Source organism: Euleptes europaea, chromosome 11 (genome assembly GCF_029931775.1).
Source record: "Euleptes europaea isolate rEulEur1 chromosome 11, rEulEur1.hap1, whole genome shotgun sequence".
In the NCBI taxonomy this organism is placed as follows: domain Eukaryota; kingdom Metazoa; phylum Chordata; class Lepidosauria; order Squamata; family Sphaerodactylidae; genus Euleptes; species Euleptes europaea.
The window spans coordinates 24,708,061-24,730,729 of record NC_079322.1 but is presented as its reverse complement, the minus strand read 5'-3'; the positions used below and the strand labels follow the sequence as shown (position 1 = coordinate 24,730,729).

The 22,669-nt window shown below is 41.2% G+C and overlaps 2 protein-coding genes across 7 annotated transcripts in view; one reads left to right on the top strand and one right to left on the bottom strand.

The window, feature by feature from the left end:
* MLH1 (mutL homolog 1) overlaps positions 1–13,628 on the top strand; it is a 29,830-nt gene extending 16,202 nt beyond the window's left edge. Inside the window, exons 12-19 of the mRNA XM_056857644.1 lie at positions 6,034–6,368; positions 6,767–6,912; positions 8,800–8,908; positions 9,761–9,824; positions 10,659–10,823; positions 11,341–11,433; positions 12,445–12,558; positions 13,426–13,628. Coding sequence (XP_056713622.1) covers positions 6,034–6,368; positions 6,767–6,912; positions 8,800–8,908; positions 9,761–9,824; positions 10,659–10,823; positions 11,341–11,433; positions 12,445–12,558; positions 13,426–13,593 — 1,194 coding nt within the window. The 3' untranslated portion in view covers positions 13,594–13,628. The remainder of the gene's footprint in view (positions 1–6,033; positions 6,369–6,766; positions 6,913–8,799; positions 8,909–9,760; positions 9,825–10,658; positions 10,824–11,340; positions 11,434–12,444; positions 12,559–13,425) is intronic.
* A 555-nt stretch (positions 13,629–14,183) lies between these two features.
* LRRFIP2 (LRR binding FLII interacting protein 2) overlaps positions 14,184–22,669 on the bottom strand; it is a 53,600-nt gene continuing 45,114 nt past the window's right edge. For 4 of the 6 annotated variants that reach the window (XM_056857635.1, XM_056857636.1, XM_056857637.1 and 1 more), the window contains 7 exons: positions 20,715–20,816; positions 20,358–20,490; positions 19,621–19,670; positions 18,562–18,679; positions 17,247–17,326; positions 16,585–16,689; positions 14,184–15,047 (listed from right to left, as the gene is read on the bottom strand). In XM_056857635.1, the coding sequence (XP_056713613.1) occupies positions 14,937–15,047; positions 16,585–16,689; positions 17,247–17,326; positions 18,562–18,679; positions 19,621–19,670; positions 20,358–20,490; positions 20,715–20,816 (699 nt within the window). In that variant the 3' untranslated portion in view covers positions 14,184–14,936. The remainder of the gene's footprint in view (positions 15,048–16,584; positions 16,690–17,246; positions 17,327–18,561; positions 18,680–19,620; positions 19,671–20,357; positions 20,491–20,714; positions 20,817–22,669) is intronic. The other 2 variants (XM_056857639.1, XM_056857641.1) reach the window with 1 other exon arrangement.

The window sequence follows — 22,669 nt, the reverse complement described above, 5'->3', positions numbered from 1 at the left end:
TCAAACCTTTCCACCCTGCAGACTACCTTGGATTCCTGGAAGTATCCAAATATCGAAGGGCCTTTACTCTTGCGCGTTTCAACGCCTTACCTTCAGCTCTCCTAGAAGGCAGGTATCTCCGTACTCGCTTTCACCAACGACTATGCCCGTGCAAAACAGAAAGTGGAAACAATAGAACATGTTCTGCTGCAATGTCCCTTCTACAACAACATAAGATCGCAGTACATTCTCCCCATATTGTCATCCTTTCCTGGAAGATCGGAAGAAGTTAAAGTTTCCCTTCTCTTAGCAGACTCTTCTCGGGAGATAACCATTCAAGTAGCCAAATTCTGCCTCCGGTCTAGTGCGATTCGTAAACGGCTACCGTATTTTTCGCTCCATAAGATGCACTTTTTTCCTCCTCAAAAGTGAGGGGAAATGTCTGTGCGTCTTATGGAGTGAATGTGTGTGTTACGGTAACTGGAGCCGAATCGCCGAGAGGAAAGTGCTGGCGGAGGTGGAGAGAAGAAGGCGGTCCCTTTCCCGCCCTCTTTCCTCCGCCTCGCCCAGGGCTTTTCCTCCCCGCCCTCCATTCACCAGAGAGAGGAGGAGCCTCCGAGAGCCCGGGGAAACGGTTGTAACACGCGGCCGCCTGTGAGGGAGCCAGTCCTGCCAGCCCCCGTAGAGGCGACTCCTGGGCTTTCTCCTCCTCCTGCCGCCCCAGCAGTTCACCTCCCGCTCTTCTGGAAGCCCCCCCCCCCGCCACCCAAAGTGACCCCTTTGCTGCCAGTTCAGGGGGGAACTTCTCCGGACTGGGGCGCAGCCAAGGTGAGTGGGCGAAAGCACGCTCTCCCCCCCTCCGCCCTTTCTGTACTGGGCGGAGGAGGAGGAGGGCAGGTGGCCGAGGGGTGCGAGGCAAGGGCAGCTGCAGGAGCTCGAGGCGCTGGCCACTCTCCTGCCGCCTGGCTGGGGGCATCGGGCAGGCAGGGCCCAGGAGCGCGTGTAAACATTCCCGCCCGAAGGTGTGTCTGGGGGCAGGGCTCGGGCCGCGTGTGTGGAGACGCGCAGCCCCCGCGCTTACGCACGGCCACCGAGTGGAATGGGAGTGCGCGTGGGGGGGAGGCGAGGGTTAAAACTAGGGGGACCTGGCACCCAGACTAGGTGCGTCTTATGGTCAGGTGCGTCTTTCCTTCTCTCCGAAGATCTTTCCTCTTCTTTAAATCATCCTTCCCAGAATCAACTTTTTATTATTTTATTTATTTAACCTAACTTTGATTTTTATTCAGAGCTGATATTGTATCGAAATAAAACTTGATTGATTAAGATGAGTACACCAGATATTTGAAGCTGAAAAATGAAATCCAAGATAACAAAAAGAGCACACTTGCTCAATCAGATGCCCACCCTTTAATTATCCAAGACTGACTAACTTTTCTATATACACGCTTTCTAAAAAACTAAATTTCTCAATTTGCTGTAATTAATAACCCTCTGGCAAATGTTTGCCATTTCACAAAGTATACAGGTCAGCCCTACTCTCGTACAAGATAATAAAATAGCATCACCTTTGTACAATAAAATCAGCAGATGATGAGCATTCGGTTTAGGAAGATGTAAATTACTGTAGTTTAACTTGAGAGGGAGATCATATAAATACAAATTTTAAAAGATCTGGGGCCAAAATACAGCCCTGTAATTCTTTTTATCACTGGAGTTAGATTGGAATACTTTCCAGTGATGAACCATCTAACCTTAACAAAAGATGTAAAATACAAAGATTTAATTAAAAATAGTAGTCTTGGCGGCATGTGGAACTGTTCCAAATTGCTCCACAGACACTAGTGAGAAATTGAATGCAGCGTATAAATCAATAAAAGCGGCATATAGCTTCCTACTAAGAGAAATATGCTTGTCTGCCAAAAAATAGTATAAGCATGAGAGAGCATAGAGGTACCTCCCTGAAAATCAATTTGTTGTGAACCAATTACAGAACCTGGTGGCAGCATCCATTTATTCTGCATTCAAGATTTCCTTTTGTTCTGTTCCCAAATGGATACTAATGCTCTAAGAAGCACAGCTTTCCATCGCCAGATGGAAAAGCAAAATGACTCTAAGGGCCAAACTAAACATGACTGTTTTTAAAGAGCTGGGTCCAGGTTTCATAAACAGTAATGTTTCGTTTGGCCCTCAACTGAAAAATACTCCAGTGAATTGTCTCACCTTGATGCCGCTTTGTATCTGCGTAGTTGGGCACACCCTTGCAAATGTCAAGGCTGCAGTATTTCTGAGGTGGGCCAAGATTGTCAAAGGTCAAAGTCTTTTGGACCATTGCCGGAAGTCTGTAGCTGTAGATCGCTTTAGTTACTGCTCTGCATATGCTTCAGTTCTTGTCAGTGGTTTTCACAAGGGTATGCTGGTGCTGCAAACCAACCAATTCCTGTAAACGGCTCTACACAGTTTTATTGGCAAATGTGGCTCTAAGAGAATAGTGACTTAGAAAGAGTTTCTTGATGTAGGACATTTGAAAGCCACTTATATATAACATTCTTTGTCCCCTTTCCAGCTTAATAAAGTTAAGTATCCATTTATGCAAGCGAGGTAGGCAAGAATTGGTATAAAGCTATTTCTCTCTAGTGGGTTTTCTGCTGGAAAGCCCTAATCACATGTGAAATGATTTTGCATGTTGGTATAGGTGTGCCCTGGTCTCAAGAGTTGCCTGCTTTGGGGCCTAAACTGTTACGTATGGCATGACATAGTGTTGTTACAATGTGGATATTCCAGAGCATTATGATCTACCTGAGGATATACCCCCCCCCCCCGGTAGCAACTTTCACCATGCTACTTGCAGACACGATTCTCCATAAACAAATGTCATGTATGGGGGGTGGACAAGGTCCGTAATCCCCAAATTCTGCAAGGAATTTGACATTGAGATTAACATATTAATTCAGATTAAGAGGTTTAGAGCCCTAACATTGTCACCAGCAGAAAGCACCATCTGTCACATAGCCTACATACTGCGACTAAGATTTTCAGACAGTTCTATTAAAATTGCTGACTTAGATTTTTAGATGTTGACAGTCAGGTCGTGATTCCCTAACTGTACGCAGCTAACCAACAGTGCATTTAAAATGCATTTAAAATGAAGCACTGGGGGATGTCCCTTTCTTGCTTACAGACAGCCGGCTAACCTAAAACAACTTCTCACCCATGATGATAAACTACTTAAAAAGAACATGGACTCTGGCACCAAGGTCTGCAACAAACCAAGGTGCCAACTTTGCCCTCATATAGATTCTAGGAACACCATCTCTGGACCCACCAATGTCAGCCATACTATCTCAGGTTCATATTCCTGCTCATCTTCTAATGTGATTTATGCCATCACATGCCAGCAATGCCCTTCCACAATCTACATTGGACAAACAGGTCAGTCTCTTAGACAAAGATTAAATGGACATAAGTCTGACATCAGAAACCACAGTATTCAAAAACCAGTGGGTGAACATTTCAACCTTCCAGGACATTCTGTTGCAGATTTAAGAGTAGCAGTTCTCTTACAAAGGAATTTTAAAGGGAGATTGGAAAGAGAAACTGCTGAATTACAGTTGATATTCAAACTAAAGTCAATGCATTTACCTGGGCTGAATAAAGACCTTGCATTCATGGCCCATTACCAATGCTGATTTCTCCACACCCATCTCTCCCCTGGACATCACAGACTCTTCTGCATATCACGCCTAATCCAATCAAGCCTCCTATTGACATTTACATACTGTTCCTCTACTTAAAGACCGATGGATTCACATTCTAGCTGTATCTGAAGAAGTGAGCTGTGGCTCACGAAAGCTCATACCCTACCAGAAAATATTTTTGTTAGTCTTTAAGGTGCTACTGGACTCTTGCCCTTTTTGACTAGTGCATTTAAAACTACTTGTGTTCTTATTTCTGTAATAATCATACCTACATTACTTGTCTATGTATCAAGCAGCTTACTCTACTGGAAAGCAAATGACTGTAGCAGAGAACTACCCACAATTATCAGTATAGCAATTAACTGAAATATTAGAAGAGGCTTCACTTGTACAAACACTTATTTCGGACGTTAATGTTGACATCTTAAAAACCTGCTATGATAGAACAGAATCTGTCCACATTTTCATAGCTGCCAGTCCCCTTTGTACCCTGGTGGTCTGGTTGAAAATGCCAGCAATGGCCAATGAGGGCCCTCCAGAACACTCAGAGGGAGAAGCGGGGGTGGGACAACAGAGCTGTTTGAGTCAGACAGGATTTAGAGCAGGGGTGTCGAACTCATTTGTTATGAGGGCCAGATATGACATAAATGTCACTTGGTTGAGCCGGGCCAGGTGTACCATAAAATTTAATGTCAGGCACCAGAGATACAAACTTTATAGAAGACACAGGCAAAGACAATTAATGATTATTTTTTACTTAAAATATGAACATACTTACAACGGTAATACTCTTATAATGTCAAATTTCAAGTCTAGTTTATTAATACAGCCGACTGACCAATCATGTTCCAGACACAATAGTTTTGCACCGCAGAATCACAGACTGCCGATACATATAAAGGTGTAAGGTCAATAAAAGCAACCCCTGGTTAAAATTATCATCTTAAAATTGATAACATTGTAAAATATTCTAACAATCGTTCTCTAATAAAGCTCTGCGTATTTTAATAGGAACAGCGCAGTGCTTTTATTTAACAGTGTTTGATCATTGACACCTCGGAACTGAGGCAGGTGGCTGCCTTGGTTAGCTGGCCAACCCGCAGCGGACTCCCCAACCCAGATCGGGACAGGGTGGTGCCTCGCAGGCCAGATAAGAGCCCTCAAGGGGCTGGATTTGGCCACTGGGCCTTATGTTTGACACACACGATTTAGAGCAGTGGTTCTCAACCTTTTTCCAACCGTGGCCCCCTTCCGACCTTGTTTCCTTCCTGTGGCACCCTGTCCTACCGGTAGAAAGGTAGCTATTTAAATGTTTTGTTTGTAAATAGCCAAGGAACAAACAAGCATAAACAGCCACACAAAACGCACACATGCAGTTCTTATCGGGAAACAGAAATTTACGAAAAAATACCCCACAAAAAGGGAATACAACACACTAATAAACAACAATGTTCACATACAAGGGAGAACAAAGCCTCTACCACTGTTTTCTATTTTCTTCACTTCTCATTTCCCTCTGTGGCCCCCTAGTCTCATGCAGTGGCCCCCCATTTACACAGTTTTCACCTGTGGCCCCTTTGGAATATCCTGGGGTCCCCGGGGGGGGGGGGCATAGGGCCCCAGGTTGACAGCCACTGATTTAGAGATTCCTCAGGCAGGTCAGGGATCTTGTTCTGTCTCCAGGTGGAAGTGAACTGTTTAGTGTGGTAGCCTACGGTGCCACACACTGGTTGATGGTTCACATATGCCGTCTTTTGGGGTTTTTTGAAAGCTATGAGGCAGGCAGAGGTCTATGTTTTAAAAAGGCTCTAGTGAAGAATTTGAAAGGTTAGGAAACCTGTGGAAAAAGTAAATGCTTTTGACTGTTCAACATAAGACTGTTGAACTGCTGAAGCCAACTGGAAGTTCCTGGCTCAGTTTGGCTTTGCAAAGCAGTTTTTACGTGCTCTCTGGTGAAGCTACGAAATGTAATCAACATGTGCTTGAAAGAAATGCTGGATGGTTTTAACTCCTAAAGAAAGGGGTGAGCAAGTGAATGAATCTCCTGGCTCAGAATGGAATACTTGTGCTCCATAAGTGAAGTTCTTATTGGTAGATGGTACAGTCTTCATAATAGGGCCTGACTTCTTGTCAAACAAGGAAGTGTGCAGTGTGATAAGGCTTTATTTCAAAAGCCACTTTGCATATTTAAGGTCTGTAATTATTTTAGCTATGTCATAACCCTGGTCTTGCAAATAAACCCATAGTGGCACCTCGTGTTTGTTCTGCCCCAGTATAAGTGTCATTCTTGGAGAGAGACTTGTACAGTTTCTGAAACAGCTAAATTGCTTCCCTTCTTCCAACTGTCTCTTCAACGAAGACATTGCTTCCAGGTATTACTGCCTCTTCTGCTGATGTCGTTAAACCTGCAAGTTCTTCTTCAGCTAATCAAGGGACAGGAGACAAAGTCTATGCCCACCAGATGGTTCGCATCGATTCCAGAGACCAGAAACTAGATGCTTTCCTTCAGCCGGCTAACAAATCCAAGACTTCAGGACTTGCTGCAGAGGAAAGCAGTAACAAGCAGGCCTGCAAGGAGTCTGGACCACAAGAATGCAGTGATTTTGATGTAAGAGCTACAGGAGCAGAAACTATGAATAAACCAGAAGGGTCAATGGAAAGACAACCGGTGTCTTCTGAAGATATACCTTCTAGGTAAGAATTATCTCTGCTGAAAGTTGCTTTGTCCTCTGCTGACTATCGCTATGGTTATATTATTGGGGGGGGGATTTCCTCTTTTTTCTTGCCAAGCAGTGGTCCTGGTTCTGTCTGCTCTTATATGTAGAAGGCAAAATTCCAACGAAAATCTGGATTGGAATTTGCTATCCTTTTCTCTTTGGGACTGGCTGGCATAATCTGGATACATACCACTGGGGGAGGCAGAGTAAAGCTTGTGATAAATGGACTGTGAAAAATGTTCTTGAATGGTTTTCATGGAAGGAGTTTCTTGAAGGTTGCATAAGCTAGTCTTCAGTTCATCACAGCATGCTATTTTGATCGCTTCTGTGCCTTTAAAAATGGTATCAGATGCCTTTCCTCTGTCTGTATTGCAGAAAGAAACAGCGAACAGATGGCGATGTGGAAATGGAGGAAGATGTAAGGCAGGATCTCACTGCCGCTTGCGTCCCTAGAAGGAGAATTATTAACCTGACTAGTGTTTTAACTCTTCAAGAGGAAATTAGTAACCAGGTTCACACAAGTAAGCTTATTGGTCCTAATTTCTATATTTTTATATGTTTCTTGGACACCTTTCATGAACCTAGAAAAACAAGTTTACTTTCAGCTGCTTGCAACCATCAGCATTTGCATCATGTGTGTTTTCTCAGATATACTGGCCAGAGTAGCAGGTTAAGTAAGAGCACTTGCTTGGTAGGCTAAGGTATTTGAGGCCAGCTTCGGCACTAACAGCTCTGTCTAAAGATACGCATGTCTGCATACCAAACAATTTACTCTTTAGTTGAATTTAACATGCACCGCCACCAAAACTTCTAGAACAAAGGTCATTCACCAGAGTGCTTAGAGGCGGCAATGCTGATGTTTGGCTTTTCTTTATAAGGTATCAACTTGTGCTTGATTGCGAATGGCCTGCAAAATGTTGGCCTGGAAAAACAAAGTGTTATTTATGTTCTTTGGCTAGGGATGCAGAACACTGAGGTGGTTCTGCTGTGAGCAACACTGGAAAGTGTTACTGTTGTTCTTGGAGGCTAGATGGCAACCGATTTCTGATGCTGATTTTGAAAAGCTTATCAATGAAGGCAGCCCTGATTGGAATGAGAATATCTTGGCGGCTGCTTATGCCCAGTTACAGAAGCAGTTCAGAGATGTCAAGTTACATTCTGCTCTCAGGCCCAGTAAATATTTATTAGAAGGAAAGTAGATAGCTTGCACATCCTTCTTGGCGGGGCGGGGGGTGTCGCTTGCTCTTAACCTAATTTTTAAGTAGACGTCCTGTTGACATAGCAGAGTTTACTTCCAAGCAAAGGCTTACTAACTTGTTTGCAAACACAGTAATGCTTGGAGGCAAAATGTATCTCCCTGAAGTGATACAGAAATCGTCAAGGTGGCTCAGTGGTAGAGCAATTGCTTGGCATGCAGAAGGTCCCAGGTTCAATGCCCGGCATCTCCAGTTAAAAGGAATAGGCAAGTAGGTGATGTGAAAGTCCTCCGCCTGAGACCCTGGAGAGCTGCTGCCAGTCTGAGTAGACAATGCTGACTTCGATGGACCAAGGGTCTGATTCAGTATAAGGCAGCTTCAAGTAGTTCTCTCCAAAGAACCTTTGGGCCTTCGCAGATCACTACAAATCAATAAATAACTTTGCCTACTCCGTAGGCAGCTGTGGTCATGGTAAGGACTGAGCTGGAGTGGTGAGCCTGCCTGGCTGCGTCTCCCAGACTGACCCAGAGCTGTGCCTAGCTCTGAAGCTAAATAGGCTCTTCAAAAAAGTAACATGCAACTCAATGCTCTGTCACCAAAAAAGTTGTGAGGCCCTGGGATGTACTGTAGGTGATTATTAAGGTCCGTTTGGCATCACTGGGCTACGTTCCATTGTAGTTAGTTTGCCTTTTAATGCTGATGGTCAGACAACCATGGCGCTTACCCGATTTAGCAGGCATTTTGTGTAGTTAAATTCTTAACAACTTATTTCTTGGCAGGCATTGTGTTTGTTGTGGTCACAATGATGAATGATGCAGTTCCCACATGCAAATGGTCTAGAATTGTTCACAAAGTATACCCTATGCACGAAGAAAGTCACCATACGCAAATGCAGTACGATTTAATGTCACTTTCTGTATCCTACTTGAAATGCAGTGTTTCCATAAAATCCTCAAGGTAAATTTGGAACCCTTGACAAGTGAAAAGTGAAGAAAATAAGGCGCTTCATAAAAGGAAAAGACAAGTCTAGAAGCAGCATGAGTAGCCAAATGCAATTTTTTTTAAGTTGAAAGAACTGCTGACTGGATTAAAGGAGATAGACTAGCTTCTTTAAATTTGTGGTGCCTCAGAACTCCAGCAGCTGAGCTCTTAAAATAAGAGGGAGATCTTTGATCCCGTCAATTGTTCTGAACACACTTGGTCTTTTTCCAGGTCTTCAGGAGATGCTTCACAATCACTCCTTCGTTGGATGTGTTAATCCTCAATGGGCACTGGTGCAGTATCAGACAAAACTGTATCTTCTGAATACCACAAAACTCAGGTAACAGCCTGAGCAATGTTAGGTGTGTTACTTGTTTGGTGAAAATAATTGGCATTTAGCAAGTTCAGTGGTTTGAGATGGGAAGAAAATAATTAGAAATTGGCACACTATTATGAGTTGTAGCATTACCCGTAGCTGTTGTTCATCAGGTGTCTTCTGTGCAGGCACGCATGGGACTGCCCTGGAGACACGACGATTAACATATTTGCGTTTAGGGCTGTGTGGCTGTCTCTGATGAGGACACACTTCACTATAAGGCAGTCTGGAGAAAAATGGGGAATGAGAGAGCAGTTGGACATGAGGAACCAGAAGGCATTGGTTGAATTATAGCTGGCTATGTAAGAGAGCTGAAGAGGTGGGGTAAAGCGGATAGGGTGCAGCCTGCTCATTGGTTACCAGTGAGAGGTGAGTGTCAAAAAGGAGCTGAGGTTGCTTAAGACTCAGAAGCCTGCTGGTTTGAATTCTTCTAGAGCTTGGGATGATGGCACCTGGCAGCCCAGGAGCTTTATCTCATTGTTGTTTGCACTGTGCAGACATGTTTTTGGTCATGAAAGGTGGTGTGATTCTTAAAAAAATGGCTGGAGAAATTCTTTATAATGCCTGTGGATTGTCCTAGGTTTTTAGTGACGGTTGAATACTTGTGTGCCGGTATTCGTTAAGTTTGTTCTATTTATCACCAAATATCCAGTGATTGCTGCAATACTCTCCTAAAAAAATGGAACCCACATATGTACTTCCAACTTCTAGCTTAATATAGATATATTATTAGCATGTTAGTGAGATTTTCCTTTTTGTAGATGCCCAGTGCAAAGAAAACAATGTGCGTAGAGCAAATTGTCTTTTCTTTTCCAGTCAAGAAATGTTCTACCAGATCCTTGTTTACGACTTTGGAAACTTTGGCATTCTAAGGTTGTCTGTAAGTATATGCTGCTTGGATCCAAGTTAGCTGTTTTAGCATTCCATAATGAAGTGTAGTTTCTCCATTTGTTTGAGAACCGCTTAAAAAAAGAAGGTAATTCATTGCTATTGGTGATTCTGCAGCTGCTGTATCTTGGGTTAGGTTTTACCAGAACCTGGTTCTTTCCTAAACCCCACTGATTTATCCTAATTACTAAATAGTTTGGCTAAAAACACATCTTCAGTATAGCATATATGAGGCTTCCCCCCCCCCCAAGTAAGCTTTAAAATTGAAACCTCTTATAAAAGAACATGCAGCACACTCAAAAAGAAAATACAACAGTATTCAGAGAAAAACGCATAAAATTAAAAAGCTCGTTTGAGAGAGCTCTGAGATATTGAGTGTTTTTCTCCCCCGTTGGACTAGATTGGTTTTCACATAAATGGGGGAGGGATAACAGAGCCTTAAAGATGGTGACATCTAACTTCCCCATGGCCAACATTGCTTAATGATGCACGTTAAGTGAAGCCCTGACCTGGATGCCCCAGGCTAGCCTGATCTCAGAAGCTAAGCAGGGTCAGCCCTGGTTAGTATTTGGATGGGAGACCACCAAGGCAGTCCAGGGTTGCTGTGCAGAGGAAGGCACTGGCAAACCACCTCTTTTAGTCTCTTGCCACGAAAACCCCAAAAGGGGTCGCCATAAGTCGGCGACTTGACGGCACTTTACACACACAAGTGAAGGAAACTTCCTAGTTTCACAGTGACAGTTTTATGGATGCAAACTCAAACCACGTGTGCATTTGTGCATGAACAAATATGTGGTGACTATATTACATATTTTGGTAAATCTAGGAGCCAGCTCCCCTCTATGATCTAGCCATTCTAGCCTTGGAGAATGCTGAAAGTGGTTGGACAGAAGAAGATGGTCCAAAAGAAGGCCTTGCTGAATACATTGTTGAGTTTCTAACAAAGAAGAGTGAAATGCTGAAAGACTATTTCTCCCTGGAAATTGATGAGGTAATTATAAGTTTATGACTTTTTGTAAAGCATGAGGCAGTTTTGTATTACAAGCGTTACCCTATTGCACAATTCTTTTCACAATATTTACATGAGGTAGGACACTGTACAGAAAAGATTTAGGCATTAAGGAAAAGCTCCATATAGAATGCATTAAATATTTTTCCTCGAATTGGAAGTAGCTGGAAGACAGCACATCACCCATAGCTGGTTCTTGTTTTTAATCATGCCATGTGGAAATTTTAGGTTGATTCTTACGGCATGGATCAGTGGGATCCCTTATTCTTGATCTTTGTATTTGGCAACAGTTGCAATAAACAAAAGAATTATAGGTGGTGGCTGTGCTGATTCCTAAAAACAGAACAATTAAAAAACAAAGTGTGACAAACAGACAGCAGTTGCATTTTGCAAATGTGCAACTTAACTGGTTTATAGCTATTAGCTGAATCTGATACTCAAGTATGTACTTTGAAGAACACTGGGCATTCAAGATGATGGAAAAATACTCTGTTTATAGGATGGCAATCTTACAGGATTACCACTTTTGATAGACAACTACATCCCCTTGTTGGAAGGTCTACCCATGTTGGTTCTTCGATTAGCCACTGAGGTATGTTGATGTTCAGCCATATTCACCTGAATAGTATTTTCAAATTAACAAGTAGATTGGGTCTTCCACCATCTTCGGTCCCTGTGCTGTTCAGTGACAGAAGAGTTAGCAAGGGAGGAACTGTAGATTCTCTTTTTTTTAATAGAGCAGGTCAAGCACAACTGTATACAAATGTGCATAATTTAAATCTGGTTTTGCAAGTCATGTGGAGGAGTGAAGAATTATGCTGGGCCCTGGAGAGCAATCCCCCTTCTACCCATAGAAAATCCTATCTGAGAAATTAGCAGGGATTTTATGCCCAATCACAAATCATATCTTTACAAACAATAGAAACTTCCTCAAAAACAAATGCTGGGCTTTTCTGTGCATTCTTTGGGGTCTTCACATGCCCATTTTAGTTGTCAGTTTGAACATAAGGGGAAGATTCTGCTCTTTTCATTTTCATAACTATTCTGTCCATTAGTGTGTGTGCAGCTGTTTGCACTAGAGGAGGCAGGGCCTAGAAGATGCCTATTTCCATATGATTCCACTTACCTACCTCCAAGAGGGGATGTCATCACTTAGTCCTGTTCTTAAACTGAGCATGAACTGCATAGGTTAATGCAAATTCTCTTGTAGAGCCCTTACAGAAATGCTTAGTGCAGTCCACTTTCATGTGAATTTGTCTTCAATTCAGGCCACTGATAAGTGGAATGTGGTCGTTATGGAGATGTCTCCCTATGGTGAATGCTCTTAGAAATACTTGCCACATGAAGTCTAGTCATTGTATTTCAGACCTCCAGGGATTCCACAACATTATGGTCAAGCTCCACCTTAAGAACTCAAGCTGGTGTTGGGTTGATATTGTAAGAGCCGAGTTTCCTCTAGAACGAAAAGCAATTCAATATTTTAAGCATGCAGATTGTCCTTATTATCATACAACGTATGCTACAATAAAAGGATTTCTTTAAACACATTTGCAATTTACTTAAACTAAGCCTACACCAGTGTTTTTCCACATTCTTTCACCAGGTAAACTGGGATGAAGAAAAAGAATGCTTTGAAAGTCTCAGTAAGGAATGTGCCATGTTCTACTCCATTAGAAAGCAGTATATAATGGATGAGCCTGATCTTAATGCTCAACAGGTACTGTACTCAGTTGGCTGTCTTTAACAGATGATAGGGTAAAAAGATTATCATGCTGCACCTTAAAATCCTATTCATCATGCAGCATTGTGGAGTTTCTAAAGGTTGACTGAACAGTAAAGATTGGCTGTTCCATATGTAGGTTGTCCCATAGCGAGAAAAGAAATTGAACTTGCTAAAGGATCTATGTGACTTTCCATATGACTGGCTCTAGTTGCAGCCATCTTTACTCTTGAGTAAGGAATAGTAACATCACAATAGCTGGGAAGATGAGAGTCTGAAGACTGAATCCCAGCTGGTTTCCTTCCAAATCTGCCATCAACCAAGAATCACGTGGCATTCCTGTATTCTTAGCTGTGTTGCAAAAGAAATACCTTCCACAAGCTGGATATCACAGTAGAAAAGGTAACAAGCAGGGTAAATAACTCAAGCACTGAAATATTCGTGTTTTATGTTCTTAAAGAAACACTAGTACTCTTAAACTGAGCAACGTGGTACAGTGGTTAAGGTGTTGGACTAGGATCTAGGAAACCCAGGTGTGAATCTCCACTCTGCCGTGGGAACTTGCTGAGTGACCTTGGGCCAGTCACACACACTCATCCTTGACCCTGGCAAGTATTTGGATGGGAGACCTCCAAGGAAAACCAGGGGTGTGATGCGGAGGCAGGCAATGGCAAACCACCTCTGAACGTCTCTTGCCTTGAAAACCCTACAGGGTCGCCAGAAGTCAGATATGACTTGACAGCAAAAAAGAAGCGGGGAAAGTACTCTTAGGATAAAGATAGCACCATTTGAAGCTACAAATGTTAAGACATAACTAAAATGCATGACATTTATTTGAATGTAAGCTTTTAAAAACATTTTCAGGCTGATGAATTGGGACCTAGCACACACTCGTGGAAATGGACAGTGGAACATGTGCTTTACAAAGCTTTTAGGACATATCTTATGCCTCCGAAGAACTTTACAGAAGATGGAACCATTTTGCAGCTTGCTAATCTACCAGACCTGTACAAAGTCTTTGAGAGGTGCTAAATACAGACATATAAATAAAGGCCCGCATCTATTTATTGTTCGTCAATTTCTGTTTTATACCAGTCTTTCTCCAAGGAGCACAGGGCAGCGTATGAGGTTCAGCTTTGAATAGGGAAAGCAGGACTAGCAAATCTAGATTTTTATTCTTAGTTGAATTGGCTACTTCCCATGATATGCAAAGTTCCGTGGCAGCTTAAGTAAATAGGTACAATATGATAGGTACATTCAGAGGTTCTTTACTTTCTCTTGATGCTGTAACTCCACCACACTAAAATGCGAGTACGCCCATGGATAATAGATTTGTCAAATATCTTGGACGGCAATTGCTTACTAAAAATTCAAAAAGTCTGTCTTCAGTGCAGCTGAGCTGACTGTCCACTTCAGTTGACCTTCTAGGAGCTGAATCTGGATACAGTTTTTAACCAATTCAGCCAGTGAAATGAATATAATCAGAGGTAACAAAGTCCTGCTTTGAAGATACATTGGTATTTTAGCAAGTTATAATTCCTGTGAACAATCTCCATCTTAATGTACAAGGAATAACCTTAAGGTAGAAGACATAATCAGACTTAGCCAATATCACGTTTGGTAAATAAAGTGTCCATTTAATAAATTTTTCTGCCACATTTTCCCCACCCAATGTTTCACTCCACCCTTAAGTAGATCACACCAGGTTTTACAACGTACAACAAAGAGAACAGTTACTACTCTTTTGTTAAGAGCAGCTTGGGACAGTACTTTTGGGAGCTGAGAACTCAGATGTGCATCACCCATGCAACAAAGCAAATTTTATACAGTCACTTCTATTTTATATAAATTTAAATATTTTACAAAAGTGTCTTCCATCAAAATGTATAAAGTTTAGCAAACAGACCCCAAAATGTATCTTAAAATAAAACATTATGCAATTCCAAAGGTTTTTAATCTAATCACTGAAGTCTACATTGCACCATATAGAAGGCACTTGTGCCATGTGATGTCTTGACAGCACGTCATTGGTTAGTTTGTAATGCAGCATCCTCTTCAATCTATGCAGTTGTTTCCAAGAACCAAGCATTATTAAAGCAGGTGGAAGGAGTTCAATGAATAAACTTGATCTCACAATTGTGAAAATAGTTTATAGCAGATTCTAGAATTAAGATGCTAAAAACTCATCATCCACATAGAAATTCAAACTCATTTTTCATTCTCTCAGGTTACAAAATATTCGCCACTTAATTATGAAACTAAAAACTCACTGAACCGCTCAGTGTTTAAAGTTTGTGCCAAAGAAAGTCTGTATTAAAACAAGCTAAGGGAAGTTATTTCAAGGAGCAGTGCATAATTTTTTTTAAACTTCTTTTCTACTGTTGAGATAAAAGTGCCGATCTGTTTGCCTTCATCTTCTCCAACCTTTTTACTAAGTGGCTGTTGGTCATCTCCATCTCTTCTGCCCTGTCCAATGCTGTTCTTAACTTAAAAAAAAGAAAAACATATTAAGTATAACATGTTCGAGAGGATGTGCAGGACTGTCTTAAATCACCATAAAGGAAACAATGCAGTATCGATGAGGAGTTTTTAAATAAAAACAACAACAATCAAGCTCCAGAATTTTGGTTATTCTAAAACAACCTCTGCCAGCTCAGCCCCTTCGACCAACTCTGAATTTAACCCAGGCAAGATGCAACTAAAGGAAATGTGTTTAACCCTATATGTACAGCAATCATACATGATCAGGAAGATGAGATCTAATTTTAAAATCAAACAGGGTGCATTCTCCTTTTGTGTAGTTTAATACCCTGCAGCACCCTGGCAGAAACTTGCAGGTAGGGAGGGTTCAGTTTTCTGTCATCCATGCACCCATATGCTATGAAAAATTAGGTCTTCCCCTTCTTGGTCTCTACATTACTCCAGCAGGTTCAGGTATAAACACACAAATGTGCTCCTATTACATCCACCTTGGCTCGCCCCTTCTGAACAGTGGACTCTTCCCAGCTCGCCTTGCCGTGACTGGAAATTTGTGACTCACTTTGACCTCATTCTTCATTCAATTTATCAACAGATGCATAATAAATCTGAATTTCTCACTCTGAACATTTGAGTCAAGAGGATAACCTATGCCTAAAGTGCAGGGGATTAAGGAGGCAGAGGCTACAGTTAGTAACTCTCAGATGCATGAACTGGTGCTATTTGATCAGATACGAAGCAAGGACTGGGAACTCCTGTCCTAGCAACCCATTCTCTCCTTATCCAGGAAGCTGGAATAACAGGAGGAGGAGTGGGAAAAAAAGCTAACCAGACACAGTCCAATAAAGCTACAAGACTACAAACTGGCAACAGCTGGGATAGGGGACAAAATCCCACCTTCGGTTTATTACCTCTGAAAGACCTTTGAGGGGCAGTGATGTTTACTTCAAGATTCAGCAGATATAATAATTATCTTGTGAGGCATGCACTTTTGTTGATACAGGGTTGGATCCAATGCATAATTTGCCCTTCCACTGAAGCTCTTGCCGAAGTAGAAACACACACAAAAGAGACCACAGTAGCTGATTGTACTAAGTATCCCCCACTTGCATATCCAATTTCATAGGAAGGAAAGCACTAGGTTTTGCACAAGCAGAACCGTGCTAAGCCCGTTTCCACATTATCATTGGATCCAAGCGATAGTTTTGTTAGTAATCTTAAATACAGCAATGCAAGGCAGGATATAAATTTAGCATACATAGTTGTCTTCCCCCCACCCCAACCAATAGGATGCAGAAGTGCAGCAGCATCCCAGGACAGGAATCTATTCCTCAGTAATATCTCCCGGTCCTGATGCTAGCTCGGGTAGAAGCTTTTGTGGAGGCAATTTCCTGAGCACAGTTGCTGGAAACATGTGGCAGCATCCTATAGGCAGAACATTTTTTTTTTCATTTTTGATGCAAAAATAGCCCAGCCTCACCTTTAAGCATAGAAAATAGTCATTAACATTTATGATTTGTTCACACAGAGGAAAAGGAGAATTACCTCTCGCTGAAGTTTTCTTTTTTCTGCTTTGAGTTCGTCTTCTACTTTTTCTGCATTCTCCGCAGCAGTTTTGTATCTTAACACTTGTCCTTCTAGTCTTACAATCTGAAAGACCAAATCGGTTTAGAGCAGTGATTCACTGACCTTCCCATATGCGAGCAGTGTCCACCTTTTCTGTCCTTGCCTTATATAGCATTACAACAAGGACATAGAAACTGGTTACATCTGTGGTAACCAGTTAGGAAACTAAGCTTGTAGGGCAAAGTAGGGAATACTGCCTCAGAGCCACAAAGGATACTAACCAATGATTTTTTCTATCACAATTTAATCAGATATATGAGCAGAAGTATGTATGCCACTCCTCCGTTCCAAGACAACACAATGAAGCAATTCTTTTGTCTTCATTTTCCCCCGCTCAAAGGGTATATGGGTCTTGATTCATATCTGCCAACTCACCCATATACCCAAACAGTTTTCCTGTGTAAGGATGGATCCATCTACAGAGCAGTTCCTCCATAGGACCATGAAGTCCTAGGTATCATTTGCTTATGGAGGGAAAGGATTTGCACACTGGCAACAGGTTATAAAGAAGAATAGGGAAATTAGAAAGAGATATATATACACAAATAGCTGTATATATGTACCAGAACTTCAATACCTACATTTTGTTCTAAAGTAGTTATATCCTGTTCAGCCTTTGAAAGTTTAAATCTGAATTCACTTATTTGCCTGTTGGCATCTCCTAGATAAAAGAAAAAAAATTAAACCACAAATTCCTGGACATTATGTAAGTTGCTACTTCAGTTGGGCTTTGAATTTTTGGTCTGCATGGTGAATTTCTGTTTTTCAAGGGAAAATCATACATTAGTATCAGTTTTCAAAAGTTTCAGCCGCCTACAAAAGCGCCAGCCTAACAGATTCCAAGACTGAGGTTGTGATGGAGCCTGGTAAACAATACTTCAACTTTCCGAGAAAAAGTAAGTTGTTTCTTTGAGTGGGGATGCTCTTTTGTACATTTGCAACCCTTTATGCAGTACCTGTTATTTTACAGGGATTAATGGCAAAAGCCATTACTGTTAGAAAAAATCACTGGGTTCCTTTTTTTTAAAAAAAAAGAACATTTCCCAAATTTGTCATCTTTGAGGCATTCTACAATACCCTGTTTATGCACTGGTTACAGTTTCAAGTATAAGGGATGAACACCAAGAGCCATTTCTAACATTTAAAAGTGACTTTACTAACAACAACAAAAAGAAAGTGATGTTTTCTAATTCTTTTTCAGATGGCTGCATTATATGTAAAATGGATAATCAAAATCCTAGCTCTCTAGCTCTAAGGACTAATATGACATTGCACCTAGGCAAATGTATATGGATATACAGGACAACATATGCACAGCTATGTGACAATGACATGCATACACCAATGGGCACACAAGGAACTCATTAACAATTGTAGCTGCTGAATATATGTACACACATAGCAAAATAAGCCCCTGCAATCTACATGACTGCACATTTCATCTAAACTATTTAGATAAAATGTCGCTCTGGATGAAGATATAAAGCAACTGGAACGTGAAATTCACAGGAATTTAACTGGCAGGCCTCACCTGTTCTGTGGTATTTAGTAGCATCTTTTACAACAGTGTTTTAACCACATTTCCAAGAGTGTAAATGTTCCTTCTCGCATTGAATCTCACAGCTTCTCTGTGAGGTATTTGGGAAGAATGATAAGGAAGGCCAGAGAGGCCCAACAGGAATTTGAACCATGCACGGTCTCTTTGTATTCCTCCTTACACTTCATACACTAGATGACCTTGGCACAAAGTTGCAAGCCACCTTTGAACACAGAGCTAAGATCGAAACAAATATTTTTCCAGACATGCTTGTTCCTACCATAAGTCCTCTTTGAATGTAGAAAAAAGTATCAATTTCTTCACAAATGCATGGAATTGCAGACTGACAATATACATACTCTGCATTTCAATTAACTGCAAATCAGAACCGTTTTCCAATCCTGTTAGATCAGTATTTGTGCCATCATTTCTAGAAGACTGCCGTGCCTCTTCCAACTGTAACTTCAGTTTTTTAATCTGAAATCAAAATAATGTTATTAATGTTTTTGTGAGTAGCCTGCCACTGACTACTCGACCTGACAAATCCATGATCGCCAGCAATTGTTTTCTTTTTATGGTCACAACAATTCCCAGCCTTAAATAATGACTATGAATTTATCTGATCAAATTTTCTAGGATGCTACTGCTGTTCTCAGATGATGCAGATACACACAGGTACACAGACGGCTTAAAAACAACAACAACAGCACCATAGTTTACCAGCACTAGTGATCAGTTGTTTCTATTGGCCAATGTTAATAAGCAATGCAAGACAGAGAAACTGCAGAAGGGAAAACCATACTGCCACATGTATAATTCACCTTTGGAACCAAGCATCAGCAATCTAGACTGAACCTTTAAAAAGTCTGGGACATTGATTGATGCACTGCACCTGCACAAAGTGTTTTGAATATGTACACAGAGTCCGGTTCTCTATGTGATGGCCATTAATTAATTGCTCCATGTAGATTTTGCAAATTGCTGCACTCCGTCTCTGGGTTCCTTTAAATGGGAATCCACTCTAGTGCTATGGCACACTAGGATAATTAGTTTCTTTTCCTCTGTTTTCTGTGGGGTTTTCTTCAAGCAGATACTATGTTTAAACTGCAGGACGTGGGGTGGTCAGGGACTCAAAGGACTAATGTAGTTCAGAGGGACTTTTGCAACTCTCACGTATTCTTTCAAATATGAAGCAAGACTAGCCAACTGGACAGGATCTCAAAAGGAAGCAGGGCAATGCCATAGGCCTGTAAGGAGAGTTAAACAATGAAAATGCACTGTTGCTGAACTACTGTCACGGCCTGTTACATAACTCCCCCAATTTGTGTTTTACAAAAACTGATAAAAGCATCACTATTGACATTTTTTAACATTTACTGCTACTTCCGTGACTGATTCTGAGGGGATTTTTTTTTTACCTGTGACAATAACTCTTCCTTTTCTCCTGCTAGCTTTCGTAGCCTAACATCTAAAAGAAAATAAATCAGTTAGAAGACGAGACATTTGATATGGGAAGGCCAGCTTTTTTTTGTTGTTGCAGCAAAGAACATTTTTGCATGGGATTTCATTTAAATATTCTTAGAGATACAGGCCACGAAGAAGAACCTCACAAAAAGAGGAAATTAAGGATGTAATTCTAACGCTGATTTAGACCTCCATATTAACTGTATTTACTTGGAAGTAAGTGTGCCACAATTAAAAAGCAGCATCACACCTTCCAGAATTCAACATGTATTAAGACGAGCCAAATGGATGGATCCACACATATTGCAAGGCCCCTTTTTTTAAGCAGGTCAGACTATGGTATAATACAAAGTACATTGGAGTAAGGCCAACGTTTACAGATACAAAAACTATTATACTCAGGTATATTTTTCTATTTCTTGCACATATATTTTAAATACTTCAAGGACTTTTCATATAATGCTGCTTCTATGTTTTTAAAAATAAATTTAAACCTGTAGATATGTTTCCTACTCTATAAATATATGCTTATACAGCCATGACTGTAAATTTGAGCCGCACAGAAGTAATGGTTTGGTTCATCGTAAGATAATTAAATCATTTTATAATAGAATGAGGCCCTAACGTGCTCATCTGGATCCAAATCACAATTGACCAACATTCTTTAGAAAAAGAATTCTACACATTTTACCTAGTGGTCCTTCCCCTGCCGATTCCAACACCTGAGCAGCTTCCTGTGATACCACTGTTATTGCGCCAACTACCGGCTCATGGCTGACGTCGCCATTTGGAGTGCCATCTGGGATTATAACTAATCCATTTTTCTGCACACACACAAAAAAGTAAACACTACGTAAATGCAAGGTGAAACTTGATGATACGCTAATTACTTAATCAAAACAATATATATGAACAGCTCCTGTTAAATGTGTTCCCTATTTAGGAGGAAGAAGGATATGCTGAAGTAGCAATATTGTACTTTTCGTGGTGGTGGTTGTGGCTCTATCCCCCATTCTTACAGCAGAAAGCGCTGCTGCAGCTAACCTACCTCTCCTGTCTTCATTGCTTCCTTGAGGTCAGCCAGCTCATCTCTGAGCTCATCTCGCTCAATCCTAATGCAGTCAAAGTACTCTTTCTGTCTCTCTAGGGCCTTGGTGTAGGCAGGCAGCACAAAGAAAGTGGCACAGAGAAAGAACATGTGATAGGTAAAGAGAGATTGTCTTGCAAGGTAAGCATTGAACAAAAAGAGAAGCCAAAAAGATGAAAGTAAAGGTTTTTACAGCCCTGTGTTTCCCCAGAAATGCAGGCCTGGCACAAGCATACTTCATTTGCAACAGATCTGGCAAACCTTAAACATTTATTAAGTTATAAACTATAAATACAATTCTAACAAACTATTTCAAAAGGAGTATTGGGCTTCCTGCCCAGCACTCATGTGCAAGCAGAATGAGCTAACAGTCCCTGTGCTAGAGATGTGTGCTTGGGCTTCTTGTTGGTTAAGTCAAGAGCAGAAATGCCTAGTTTCATAGTTTATACAGACTTGAAATTTTAAACATGCAACTTATAACTGCACACACCAACTAACAAATCCAGTTTTCTGTGTGTGTGGGGGGGGATTTGTGTGTGTGGGGGCGTTAATTACAAAGTAAGTGGCTTGCTGCATTTTTGTAGAGCTCCTAGAAAAATTCTATTCATAGTATCAGCTCTTCCAATTTCCAACAGACCGAAGAGGGCAAATACTTCTAGGGTAATCCCTATATAACACTCTTATCATATCAGACAATGAATGTTAAGGCCTGCTTAGACACTAGTTTTTCTTCCTGGGCTTAAACTCCCAGGCTCAGGAGTGAGAGCTTGCGTTCACTTAACAAAAAAAAAAAATTTTTTTGGGTTGTTAATCTCTGATATGAAATAAAAAAATTAAATCAAAAGAGTTTCCGTCTAGACATTAGGAAGAATTTTCTAACAGAGCGGTTCCTCAGTGGAACGGGCTTCCTTGGGAGGTGGTAAGCTCTCCTTCCCTGGAGGTTTTAAAGCAGAGGCTAGATGGCCATCTGCCAGCAATGCTGATTCTATGACCGTAGGCAGTTCATGAGAGGGAAGGCATCTTGGCCATCTTCTGGGCATGGAGTAGGGGTCACTGGGGGTGTGTGGGGGAGGTAATTGTGAAATGCATGCATTGTCCAGGGGGTTGGACCAGATGACCCTGGTGGTCCCTTCCAACTCTATGATTCTATGAAAAAGCAAGCACACAAACAAAAAGAGTAAACTGTAAAGAAATGTACTGATTGTGGAACCTGGTTTTCACAAGTAGAGAAGGGAGTGCCGGAGCTGGAGTTCAGATGCTGATCTGTATCTGGGAACAGTCCTAGGAGGGGAAGTGCTGCCCAAACAAGCCTTAAATTTAAACCCTGTATCTTTCCATTATGCTTTAAATCAAGTCCTACAATAACTAGCTGTGGCATTTTTAAAAGCATACTATTTTACATAAGCTCGCCCTCTCTCCATTCTTTGACCCACAACACAAGAGTTAGAGTTTTAATTTAACTCAAATAATATGATTTCATTTTATCAGGAAGAATTAACCACCATAAGAACTGAAGACTTAAAAAAACCAAAACTTAATTTTACCTTGGTTTGTTACCATAACAGAGTCTACAACATCTAATCTACACCCCATTCTAGCACTCTGGAGAGGAAACCATTTAAAATGGATCAATAAAGCTAAAGCTCCAAGTAAGAGAAACTGAATCATGCTGAAGTCCCACTGAAAGCAATGGGTCTTAAGTTAACTGTGGCATCGCAAGAACTTACTTTCTCTTAATTGAGACCTACCTACATAGATTTGTATCAGATTAAGCCAAATCACTTCAATGTTTTCTCTGAGTGGATACATGTATGAGCTAGTATATCAAATATGGATGCTGCGTGTATAACTAGCCCTTTCTCTCAGAATTCGCTCCATTGCAAACTTAGGATGGAATCAAGCAGCGCAACCAATGA